The sequence below is a fragment of the Ictalurus punctatus genome, chromosome 24 (genome assembly GCF_001660625.3).
Source record: "Ictalurus punctatus breed USDA103 chromosome 24, Coco_2.0, whole genome shotgun sequence".
Classification (NCBI taxonomy): Eukaryota; Metazoa; Chordata; class Actinopteri; order Siluriformes; family Ictaluridae; genus Ictalurus; species Ictalurus punctatus.
The window spans coordinates 9,161,468-9,174,858 of NC_030439.2; the positions used below are offsets into that span (position 1 = coordinate 9,161,468).

Here is a 13,391-nt window from a genome sequence, read left to right on the forward strand (position 1 = left end):
TGTCTAGCTAGAGTTATTGATAGGATGAGCGGCTTTCCAGGAGCACTGTATATGTATATGTAGATGTAATATAAAGTACTGGGACATGTAACTGTGTGCATCACTGTCACCTGTCGCTACATAAAATTCCAGTTCTAGCAATAGTTTGTTACACTGAAACCATTACGACACTTACTATGGGCTGTCATTCAGTCTGCGCATTACCATGGCAACACACAAAGCAACTGTTTTCTTTGAAGAAGAAAAAAACCAAATAAAAATATTTGGACATAGTGTCTGTAATGTCAGTTAGTCTATTAATTTCTTGTTTATAGGACTGCTGTTGTACTGAATATCAGCACAGCTGTAATTAACTAACGGCTGCACCAGAAAAGTGCTGATATTTGCAACAGCACAAAGTGATATTGCAAGGAGCATAGCAAAGGAGAGATGCATTTTTTTGGGAAGGTATTACTAAAACTTTTTGTTGGACTATTTAAGACCTTTTTTTGGTTGAATAGCTATGGAATTTAAAAGAATAAATGGAGTTTTCTCAAGATCACAACTTATTTTTCTATGTTGAAATGCATTATTGGGCATACACACTATACATTAGGCAGTTCCTGATGTAGAATGTCACTGGTGCAATGGTAGAGTTATGCCTACTTTTATGGCCTTATAGCTCTAAAGGTTGTGGGTTTGATCCTGAGCTCGGGTGACTGTTCTTCCCACATTACGACTTTGGGATCAATAAAGTACATCTACCTATATATCTGTATACTCATGGAGACATCCTGGTCCCTCAAATTGACTGGCAATGAAACTGACCACCTGTTCAAGATCACTATAGTGTTCAGGAAAGTTATATAGGAAAGTTGCAGCTTTCTAAGATGCCTTCTCAAGTGATGGACACTAATTTGGAAAATGATACAGCCTTGACATACATAAGATAGATTAAGAGATGTACTTTATTTATTCCAAAGGGGAAAGCCCATTTTCACTTTTCTCTGGTACAGGTTAATCTTTATCTTTTAATTTGATCTTTGTCCCAGAGCTCTACATGTCCCAAAGCTCTACATGTAAACCGTGCTACTAGAAACTAGAAAACTGCACAATTTCAAAACAGAAATGCACACAGCAAGTAGCCCACTGCTTCAACATTATTCTCATGAAGCATGTGACTTTACTGATATGAAGCTGCAGAATAATGCACAGCAGAACAAGATTTGCATATAATAAGTGTTGCTAAAATAGCAACGTTATAATGTCATGTAAATTGCTCACATTCGTTAATTTGCTCGAAATGTTCTGAGATCAAATGATGACCAATCATCAATCAATCTTATAAACAAAAGTAATTCCATGCATGTTTGTCCATGTATCTGAAATAGTTTTCATCTCATATCCAGGCTTCCATCTGTGTTTTTTCATCTTAGGGTGCTACAAGGTTGGGAGAGTTACTTTAACAATGTATTCCATTACAGATAGAAATTACTTACTTTCCATCAGTGACATAATCCAAGTATCACAATATGAAAGTAATGTAGTCTGATTATTTCTTGATTACTTCAAGGTCACATATGTAAATATGTGAGTCAAGAGAAAAGCATTATTTAGAACTTATTTTAGAGCTTAAATGCATGGTCAATGTTTGGATACGTTTTAAGAAAATAAATAAATAAAAGGAATGAATAAAAGATTACTGTCCCTGTTGCAGGTAACATTACACCACAAAAGTTAGGGTGACCATATTCTGGTTTTCTAAAAAGAGGATACCTTTTTTGTGTTTCTTTATAGTGTTCAAAACAATGTTACTATAATTTTACTACGATTTTAATACACTTAAAAGGACACTATTAGCATCACAAAATATATAATTCCCATTCTTTTGAATGTTCATGGAATAAAAATAAAATATTAGATGCCACGAGTGTACCTTCTGCCATCATTTACACATTTGAATGGCCATGTAATACGAAGCAATGCGATAACATGAAATTAAAAATGACCTCATATGGTCATGGGCATTGTTTCGACTCAGGATAGCTGTCACTCGCTGTTATTGTCAAGCAACTGTTTGATGCCGTACACAACAGCGCTTCACCTTTGCATGTTCACTGATAGTAGGCTGATGGTTGAGAAGCAGGAATTTGGCCAATAGTTGCTGTAAGCCTTTTATAGTCGACGAACTGGTGTGCGAGAAGGTGGGAAATACAAAGAGGGGTTAAAGCAATGCAAACATGTGCACACATGATGCAGTATTACACCATAAGCACATCATAATGAAATTAAAGCCGAATCTGAGACATTTTCTCAAATTTAGAAATCCCGGCAGGACGCTTTTTTAATGTCTGAAAAAGAGGACATGTCCGGGAAAAAGAGGACGTATGGTCACCCTAACAAAAGCATTTCAGAGAACAATTTGTGTTCATTTCTACCAAATTAACTTAACGCAAAAATTATTTGCGCATATGCCAGGAGGTTGCTCATGTTAGCAAGACTGGCAAGAGAGAACCAGAACTAGCTGGTGGTGTGGTGGGTGTTCTGGCGCACTATGGCTGCCGTCACATCATCCAGGTGGATGCTACACACTAGTGGTGGTTGAAGAGATTCCCCCACCCCATCCTATTTAAAGCACTTCAAGTGTCTAGAAAAGCACTATAAGTGCTATATAAATGTAAGGAATTATTAATTATTATTAAAATTATATTCAAGCAGCTGTCTATATTGTGTTATGTCAAAAGATTAATTTGTGGTTTTAAATGAAAAAAATTGTAATCTGATAGTATTCCATTTTTTTTTACAAAATGTACCTGTAATCTGATTACTTTGTTTTTGACATAACTAACGGTTTACAGTTATGTTTTTTGTATCCTGATTACGTAACACAGTTATATATATTCCATTACTCCCCAAGCCTGGGGTGCTACAACTTTCATAACACTTGAAATAAGTGTTTCATTTGCTCTGACCTGATACAAAATGTCACTTGCGAGTTGTATTACAAAAGGGTTTGTCATGACCTTCCCCCAAAATGGTAAAGAAAATAATGGCTAACAGAAAAGAACGGAAGTGAATTGATATTTTCTAAAAGGATACACGCAAGCTCTCAGGAGAATTAATTACAGTGTAATTTGCAGTCACCACTTGATAAGCTGCTCCTCACATGGACACAATGTGGTCCAGTAATGGTTAACATGTGTAGTGTAGCATGATAAACCACAAACTCTCAGGACATGTTAGTGGTAGAGCTACTGGTAGATGTGGTCAATGGATTATGCAGACCATATCTGAAAGTAATAATAATAATAATAATAATAATAATAATAATATAATTGAAAAAAGTTAAAACTAAATATTTATTGATAAGCACAATGAAATATTTACAAAGATAAAAGATTTTCCATACAACTTATCCTGCACAGGGTTTCAGGGGAGCCTGGGGCCTATCCCAGGGATCTCAGGGCACAAGGCAGGGGACACCATGGACCGGGTGCCAACCCATCACAGGGCACAATCATATGCCCAGGACAATTTTTGCGATGCCAATCAGCCTACGTACAACGCATGTCTTTGGACAGGGGGAGGAAACCAGAGTGCCCGGAGGAAAACCCCAAAGCAAAGGGAGAATATGCTAACTCCACACACAGAAATTGTAGGAAGTATTAAAACCCCCAACCCCAGAGGTGTGAGACAAACGTGTTAACCACTAAGCCACTACTTGAAATATAGCCTACTTCATTGGCCTGTTAGGACACTCTCCATAAAGTATATATTGTAACATCTGTCATACAACATATTAGAATATGCCTAGCAATATTGGCATGTGACAAATTTATCAGTTTAAAATGTACATCCTAAATTTATATATTTCTGTAAGGTTGCTTTGTGACAATGTCTATTGTTACAAATAAAACTGAATTGACATACATGTATGGTGTGAATATGCATGACTGGTAGGTATACCTACATTTTCTTATAACAATAACTGCTTGACCTTTTATCATGGTTTACAATATTATCATGACAAACAGTCAAACACACACAATGGTGACTGTTACAGTCTAAAAATCATCTAGTAAAATGGGGCTTCTTTCACAATCTTCAAAAAGAAGAGAGCTGTCTTTCTCCTGCCCTCCAAATGGGACAGCCCTTATTTTGGTAAGCCAAATGCGGTTTAAACCCAATGCTCTCTCAGCTGTTCTAATAAATAAGTAGATGATCGAGCTGAATGCAAGTTTACTCCACTGTAATGAGTCCTCTGTATCCGTCAGAGCTGAGCTGACTGTTGCTGGAGGGACAGAACATGGCACACACAAGCTCTCAGGAGAATTAATTACGGTGTCGTTTGCAGTCACCACTTGGCTAAGCTGCTCATCACACTGACACATCCACTGTGGTTACGGAATAATATGTTTTAAAGCACAGCTTAGGAACTACTGACCCAGCACACCTGTGTTCTGTGTGGTAAGATAATTTATTTATTTTTTTTTAGCATTGGATGGTCCAAATGATGTCTGAACATTGATGCTGTAAATCTACAGTTCAATTTTTATATTGATATAATATAATTCTATAAAGATTAGATAGATGAATTGCAATAAGCAAGATTTAACATTTTAATATACATTTTAAAACACCTGTTAGTTAAGCTTACAGTTTTTTTTTTGTTTGTTTGTTTGTTTTTTGTTAAAGGCTTCAAATTATTTTATAGAAATACCCTGAATGATCTACTTTCTTGGCCTGTTTTCTGGGTGTAACCTGTTTTAACCTACTTCTTGTTTTATTTGGATCAAAATGGCCCATTTTACATTTCTGATAAAAATTAAATACAGGGTAAGACTTGCAGAACATTATTTCTTCATGGCATGGATTCCACAATGTGTGTGATATATTGCTTCTGAGATTCTGGTTCATGTCATCATGATTGCATTACATCATTGCTGCAGATTTGTTGTCAATATCTGGTTCTACCACATCCCAAAAGGTACACAACTGAATTACACTAAAGTACACTGGACTCACTGTGATGTTCATGGAACAGGTTTGAGATGACTTGTTCATTGTGACGTGGCACATTCATTATATGATGAGTAAATTGTGGCCATAAAAGATGCACATGATCAGCAGCGATACTCAGATGCAACAATACTCAGATTCTATATTATGGGGCCCAATCTGTGCCCAGAAAACTTTCCCCACACCACTACACCACCACCACCTTCAACTTCTAACACAAGGCAGGTTGAGTCCATGGATTTCTGCTGCTGATACAAATTCTGACCTTACCATCTGCATGTCAGAGCAGAAATCAATATTCAATCAATCAGACTAAATAATTTTTCCAATCTGTCCAGTTTGCGAGAGCGTGTGCCCACTGTAGCCTCAAATTCCGGTTCGTGGCTGATAGTAGTGGAATTCAATGTGGTCTTCTGATTATGAAAAATTCCTGTTGTAGACCATCTGCATATTTTGACTGCTCACTATGGTTGTAAAGAGTGGTTTATTTGAGTTACCATAGCCTTCCTTTCAGCTCATTTTCCTGGCCATTCTCCTCTGACCTCTTATCTAGAGAGCATTTCCATCCACAGAATTGACACTCACTGGATGTCGGCTTCCCCCCAATCATTTTGTGTAAACTATACTGACTGTTCCCCCAGGAAAATCCCAAGAGATCAGCAATTTCTGAAATACTCAAACTAGTCCATCTGGTACCAACAACCATGCCACGGTCAAAGTCACTAAAATGACACGTTTTCAACATTGTTATGTTTGATGTACAGTCTATACATGATTTTATGCATTCTGCTGCTGCCACATGATTAGCTGACTAGATAACTACATGAATAAGCAGGTACAGAATAATATTTAAGTATATTATTTTGAGGAACGTTTTGCAGATAAAACCGGACAGACTTCTTTTTGATTTTTTGTCTGAAAAGTGGTGTATTATGTAATATGTTGCTTTCCTTACTGTCATACAAACATTTTCCTGTAACATTTAATTTTTTGGTAGAAAAGTAGTGTTAGGAATCTAAAATATTTTTATTGACTCAATAATGCAGAAGTCATAAAATAAACACAGACAAAATTTGTATTTTAAAAAAAATTAGGGCGCCTAAGACTTTTGCAAACTACTGTACCTATATACGGTCCCCTCTGACTGTATTGAAATGTTGGAAGAGCAAGGCCAATTATTTTGTTTTTGCTGTACATTGAAGACATTCGTGTTTGAGATCAAATTTACATTTATTCACTTAGCAGACGCTTTTATCCAAAGCGACTTACAAATGAGAAAAATACAAGCAAAGCGATATATCGAGCAGAGAATAATACAAGTAGTGCTACCATACAAGAGCCATTAATTGAGTTCCAGAAGAAGCAAAGTGCACAGTGTAGAGGTGTAAGTGCCAATTTTTTTATTTATTTTTTTATGAGTTGGTTAGGTGTTCATGGAAGAGGTGGGTCTTTAGCTGTTTTTTGAAGATGGTGAGAGATTCTGCGGTCCGGACTGAGGTTGGAAGTTCATTCCACCACTGAGGAACAGTTAGCGTGAAGGTTCTGGAAAGGGACCTTGCGCCACGCTGAGTGCGAACTACTACACGTCGGTCGCTAATCGTTCGCAGATTGTGTGATGGAACGTAAGCCTTCAGGAGAGAGTTGAGGTAGGAGGGTGCAGTTCCTGACAAGGTCTTGTACGTGAGCATCAAGGCCTTGAATTTGATGCGGGCAGCTACAGGAAGCCAGTGGAGGGAGACGAACAAGAGTGTGACATGGGTTCTCTTGGGCTGGTTGAAGACGAGGCGCGCTGCAGCATTCTGAATCAGCTGAATCATCATTCAAATGATGAATATAGAGACCATAACTTCAACTTTCATTTGCTGATATTTACATCTAGACGTGTTAAACTACTTAGAACATGGCACCGTTGGTGGCAGACTGCCTAATTTTAGGTGAGCAAAAGTATTGGTTGCATATCCCTTCCTTGCAATAACTGCATCAAGCCGCTGATCACTAACATCACCAAACTGTTGTATTTTTCTTTTGTGTTGCTTTTCCAGGCTTTTACTGCAGCTTCTTTCAGTTGTTTGTTTCGAGTTCCTTCCGTCTCCTCTTCTGTAGGTTAAATGCTACACAGTTGAGTTAAGGCCTGGTGATTGACTTCGTCAGTCTAAAACCTTACACTTTTTCCCCTCATGATAAAGTCCTTTGTTGAGTTGGCAGTGTGTTTTGGGTCATTGTCTTGCTGCATGATGAAGTTCCTCCAGATTAGAGTTGGATGCATTTTTCTTTAAATTGGCATACAAAGTGTAAATGAAATCTTCTTAATTCATTCTGCTGCTACCATCATGAGTTACATCACCAATTAAGATTAGTGAACCTGTTCCAGAAGCAGCCATGCAAGCCCAAGCCATGACACTACCTCCACCACACTTGGCCAATGAGTTTGCTGGTGATGTCACTAATTGTTGTTTTGAGGTTTTTCTTCACAGCTCTCACAATGTTTGTCATCAACTGCTGTTGTTTTCCTTGGCCAACCTGGTCAATGTCTGGTTATTTGAACACTAGTGGTTTCTTTCTTTTTCCAGGATAATTACAAATTGGACTAGCTATGCCCAATGTTTGTGCAATTTTCCATAATTTCTCAGATTCAAAATGGCTTGCTTTTCTCCCATATACAGCTCTATGGTCTTCTTGTAGGTTTATCCTTTTTTAACAACAAATGCAGTCTTCACAGGTGAAACCCAGGGCTCAAACCAAGAGCAGACATTGGGAGCTATTAATTATTTAAACAATCACTCTAACAGGGACAGGGGACACCTGAACAACAAGAAACACCTGTTTGGCATGTGCCAATATTTTTGATCAGTTAAAAAACGGGCAGGTTCAAACAAAAAGTGCCATGTTCCAAGTGGTTCCATACATGTAGGTGTAAATAGCAGGAAATGAAAGCTGAAATTCTGATATATCGTCTTATATTCATCTTTTCATCTCAGTCAAATGTTTTCAGTGTATAGCAAAAACAACAGAATTGGCTATGCTGTTACAATACGTTTGGATGAAACTGTAGGTAAGATGGTCAGGTGTCCACAAACTATTGGCCATATATTTTATAATAAGCATATTGATCAGCACACCTACATAAGCAATAGGAAAGCTTAACAGAGAAAAATCCACTAGTGCCATAGCAACACTGATGTATACAGCACCAGGCAGCATTTGTACAAAAAGATTAATATGAGCACAGTAAAACTCTTAGTCACAAAGGCAGGTTTATTGTTTTTCTATTTTAAAAAAAAATCATCATCATGTGTAATCTGTAACACAAACTCAAATCATCAGTTTGAATCCTTCAAGCTGGGTTAGCAGGGAAGACCAGGAGGTGTGTACACTGGTAGCAGCACAGCATGAGGAGCTTGCTATCATGGTGATTAGAGTCCTGCTTACGCATGCGTTCACAGCATGCTTCTGAATGCATGTGTGTAGAAAGTGAGAGAGAGAGTATTGCTATGTGTATTAGTCAGCCAAGGCAATTACCACCCCAGCACATTAAATGATCACTGTAGATGTAAGTGGTGCTGTGGCCTACCGGATGTGCCAAAAATGGCCAGCTATAACAACTTCCCTTCCACAACGAAGGCCAAGTCAAAGATCTGTGCCCTTGTGAATAGCTGTAGGACCTCACAGCTGCCTCTCTGAGGTGAATAAGCCACAGCTGCTTCTATTAGTTTCTCTTGCATCTGTTTTCGCCATCAAATTCAATGTGAATCAATCGCAACCTGACTCTGAACCAGCATCACCTTTACTCTGAATGAGACTCACCCAACTCTAAATCTCACTTGCACTGACTCTGAATCTAATCCACCCTGAAGAAAAATCATACTGGAGTCCATCATGGACCATAAAGACTCCCACAGTCAGAAATATATAGGCAGCTCTTTTAATACATAGACAAGAGTCATACGACTGTATTTTTTGACCAACAAAATTAAATAATTACTTATTGTATATAAAACACTCCCAGTTGGAGAACACATAGTCCTGGTGTTACAGTTCAAAAAACATGTATACTCACGCAGGTTATTTCCTGTTGTCCTGGCCGGCAGGTTCTCATAGGGCTGTCCATGCACAGCCAGGCTCTCCTCATGTTCCTCTCCTCCTCTCTGCCGTATCACTTGCGCCAGCGCTCTGCAGAGACACACGTCATTATAGCAGGTCTCAAAACTATTAGCGATGAAGTACTGTGCTGCTTGCTTGATGTATTTTACGGTCATTGAAGTCTCACTCCAAAACTGACAGATACACTGCCAGGAAATAGGTGCTGTATTCTCATGAGCATGCCAGTATGTTCAAAATGAAAAACCATGCATGATGTGTATTACTCAAAGTGCATGCTTAAAAATGGATGTCAGAAATCAGGGAGTCTGAAAAATAATTGACCTTATATAATCTAAATACAGGGTGTCCCAAAAGTCTCCATAAATAGGGGAAATTAACACTTTTTAGCAAAATATGTTCCCAACATTTTATGCTTAGTTTACATTATATATGTTTCAACCCCAGATAACCTTTAAGAATGCCTTTTATTGAAGTCATTCTCATGGCTGGATCGGGAAGGTGTCGCAAGGTTGCGATGGACTAACAGGAAACATGGCAAGCACATCACACATGACACTGATGTAAAACTTATTAACAAATTCAAAAAAACTGGAAGTGTTGCGGACCAAACAAGAAGTGGACGTCCAAGAACATCCACTGACAAAGGTACAGCAGATGTGGTGCTGGCAAACATAGTCCCCTGAGTATGGAGACCTTTGGGACACGCTGTAGATTTCTATACTAAAGCCTAGAAGACGTGTCCTGAATGAAGATGTGAACAATCACTTGTTCAGTGGCATGATCGGGATAAATTGTGATAGTGGCTTAATTAGAAGCAGGGTTTAAAACACATCAAAGTGTATTTATATTAAAATGTAAAAAAAAAAAAAAAAAAACTTTGGCAGTTGCTGCTGTGGAGCTGCATACATTAAAAACAAACATTTTTCCATCTCTATACTATAGGTTTAACTTAAGAGGTAGTGTAAAAGCATGTTCGCATCTCACTCTGTCATATCCTTTATACCAGGGCCCCCCCTTTCAAACACATTTCATTTACTGATAGTGTTTACTACCATACATCCACTGTACAGTAGTAAACACCAGGCCTATCAGTAAATTAAATGACAGCAACTAGGCCTATATGCTACATCAGGGGTCTTCAATCTTAAACAGAAAGGGCAGGTGTGGTTGCAGGCTTTCACTCCAAACCAAGCAGGAGCCTCACCTGATTTCACTTGTTTAATCAGTTCATCTTCACTCTATCAAGTGTGCCTTCAGTTTGAATGTAATGAAAGCCTGTAGCAGTGCATAAAACTGAAGACCCCTGCATACCTGTTTACCATGTCTATCTCAAGCCATACTCTCTCCTCTGTGTGATTGTTAAGAATTATGATTCTATGGGTTGTCTAGTGTGAATAGTCTATTATATTAGTGTGGATACTGGACAGGCACATTGAGTTCACTCAATATGGGTTCACTAGTGTGTCCGTGCTATTTTTCTGACTATGGATAAAAAGGTGATGTTGTTAAGTCTTCCCTCGGGTCACCCACCTAGACATGTCTTCTCTGTGAGGTCGATGCGCCTTTTCAAGGCCGAGTTTGGTGAAAATCCCCACCAGAGCCATGATGGCGACCACTCCGCATATGATGTACACGATTAGATTGGTTTTATCCTTCGTGGGGTCGTGCGCCGGGTCGTTCTTTTTGGGTGGCGGTCTGCCCGTCATTGACCACGGCGGTGTGCCGTCGTTAGTGCACGCGCGCTGGTCCAGGCGCGATTCCTTGAATTCGCAGCAGAAGCGGAAGCCGCACGTGCCGCAGCAGTACAGGTAGCTTCCCGTGCGGCACACGAACGGCGGGTCCCACTGGCCCATCACGTCGTAGTAGCCCCTGCATTTATCCTCTGTGTGCGGAGGCTCCGAGAGACCGCTCTCGCCGTCTCGGGACTCGTTGGAGCCGGACACGGCCACCGAACCGATCTGTCTAGCGCTCTCACCGGCTACGTTGCACGCCACAACTTTCACGAGAAAGTAGGCGAGCAGCAGCTCCGTGCTTCTCATCCTGCGCGCGCTCTTCCGCTGTTTGTTTTTGTACCCGCTTCCACTCTACAACGTTAAAGAATCGAAGCTCGCGCCTCATGAAGTGGCGAGGAGCTCGTATTCCGCGAGCGCGTCGCCTCCGTCCGCGTTTCCGCTCATGTTTGACTGACGCTCTCCTAGCGCAACAGTCGGTTGTCGGAGAAGCGCGAGCAACTTACCGTGCCTCCGTTTTATTTGTGTCGTTGTACGCCGCCACCGAAACATGCATTGCACATTTAAATAAAAAAAAAGGAAAGACCGATAAAAGCGGCGCCTTTGTGCGTTACAGATATCCTTCTTTAACTACGACAGTCCACATCACATCGCACGCATCACGACTACGTGTGAGTGAGAGTGAGTGCTCCTCTGGCAGCGCGCGCTCGAACGCTGAACAGGATCAACTGCGTAATGAGAGAGGAGGAGAGAGACACTCGAGTGTGGGAAGGTGCGAGCGAACAAAAGTGAGAAACAAGTAGGTCCCTACAGAACCATATCTATGGGCCTACTAGAAACTGATGACGTCTGCTGACTGATAACAAGACAGATGTCGCGTCCAAACCTGCGCACTACCGCTCAGGCCCAGGTCCGCAAAAGGATCCTAAAAGTTCAAATCTTCTGACGTGACACTCGAGAGAGTGTGAGATGTGATGCTTATGCACGCCACGCGTATCTGGTTGCGCCAATTAAGGGCCAGATGTCCTGAGTATAACTAGCCTGGATAACCTTATTAGTGACGCACAAATTATAATGAGTGATCATGCGCTCTTCTTAAATCAAGCTTTACTGAATGATTCCAACACTCATTCCAATCATCAACATTTTCAATATAACTACACATAACTGTGTTTTAATTTCATAATTGTAGTTTGTGCTTAGTCTAGGTGCACGTATCTACATATTTACCCATGATTCTAAAATATTTACACTGACCAAAAGTTTAAATATTAAAATGTAGTATATAAAATATCATTTAAATCTTTAAGAGAGTACATATGTGTTTGTTTCTTGTCCTACTGTCCATGCAGCCCCTCTCACCCTATCCATATCATGTAGCCTTTAAAACCTTGCTGAAATTGGAACAAACATTACTGATTACTGGCTGTGTTTTCTTGGAGGGTTTTTTTTTTCACCCCTTTTTAAAGTCATTTTTGAACTATCCTAAAATCAATAGCAGCCTAAACTGTGGCAAATTATTTACAGGGTTAGCGTGCTTTTTCAGAAGTAATAATAGGGACTATTCTGCCTATAACAAATAGTGCCTCATCCATCCGTTTTCCATCCCACTTATCCTACACAGGGTCACTGGGAGCCTAGAGCCTATCTCAGGGAACTCGAAATGCTAGTCAGCCTACAACGCATGTTTTTGGATTGTCGAGGTAACCGGAGTACCTGGAGGAAACCCGTGAAGCACGTGAAGAACATGCAGTTCGAACCACCAACCACAAAGGTGTGAGGCAAATGTGTTTACAATTCCACTCAAATTTAAACTACTGAACTGATCTAAAGGTGTTCTTTTTTTAAGTTCAGACCATAAAATCCTGGGCTGACTAAATGTGTTGGTGCTGTTTGATTATAACTGTTATAAACAAAACACAGCCACAATGAGAGATCAGAGATCAGAGGAGAATGACCAAAAGGTTTGAGCTGTCAGGAGGTCAATAGTAACTCAAATAAGCACTCTTTACAATCATGGTGCACAGGAAAGCATCTCAGAATCCACAACACAGCAAACCTTGAGATGGATGAGCTACAACAGCAGAAGAACACACCAGGTTCCACTCCATCTTCAACTGTCCAGTTTGGTTGAGTCTGTGCCCATGATAGCCTAAGATTCCTGTTCTTGGCTGACAGGAGTGGAACCTGATGTGGTCTTCTGCTCTTGTACAGTAGCCCATCCACCTCAAGGTTCAATGTTTTGTGCATTCTGAGATGCTTTTATTTACTGGGGCACAACAATATTTTGAAATTGGGTCAAGCAATGCTTGAAATAATCATTTTTATATTATAATTAATAATAATATTCGGGGGTTTTTCTATATTAAAAGCATCTTTCCAAACTTTCAAGTTTACACCTCTTTAGAACCAATCTGGTTCAACTCTGCAATAGGTGTGCATGGTGGTTTAGTTTAGTTTAATTTAACTAAATTATGTTGCACACAAACATGCATATTATTTGAAGATGTATTCTGTGTTTTAGCCTCCCTTCCACATCAAAACAGCATTTTTGGTGACTGA

The 13,391-nt window shown here is 39.7% G+C and overlaps 1 protein-coding gene across 1 annotated transcript in view; it reads right to left on the bottom strand.

Moving 5' to 3' along the window:
- The window catches only part of shisa9b (shisa family member 9b), a 48,959-nt gene extending 37,149 nt beyond the window's left edge, over positions 1 to 11,810 (bottom strand). The window contains exons 1-2 of the mRNA XM_017454073.3: positions 10,630 to 11,810; positions 9,056 to 9,168 (exon numbers count right to left, since the gene is read on the bottom strand). Of these exons, the coding sequence (XP_017309562.1) occupies positions 9,056 to 9,168; positions 10,630 to 11,138 (622 nt within the window). The 5' untranslated portion in view covers positions 11,139 to 11,810. The remainder of the gene's footprint in view (positions 1 to 9,055; positions 9,169 to 10,629) is intronic.
- Between the last annotated feature and the right edge of the window lie 1,581 nt (positions 11,811 to 13,391).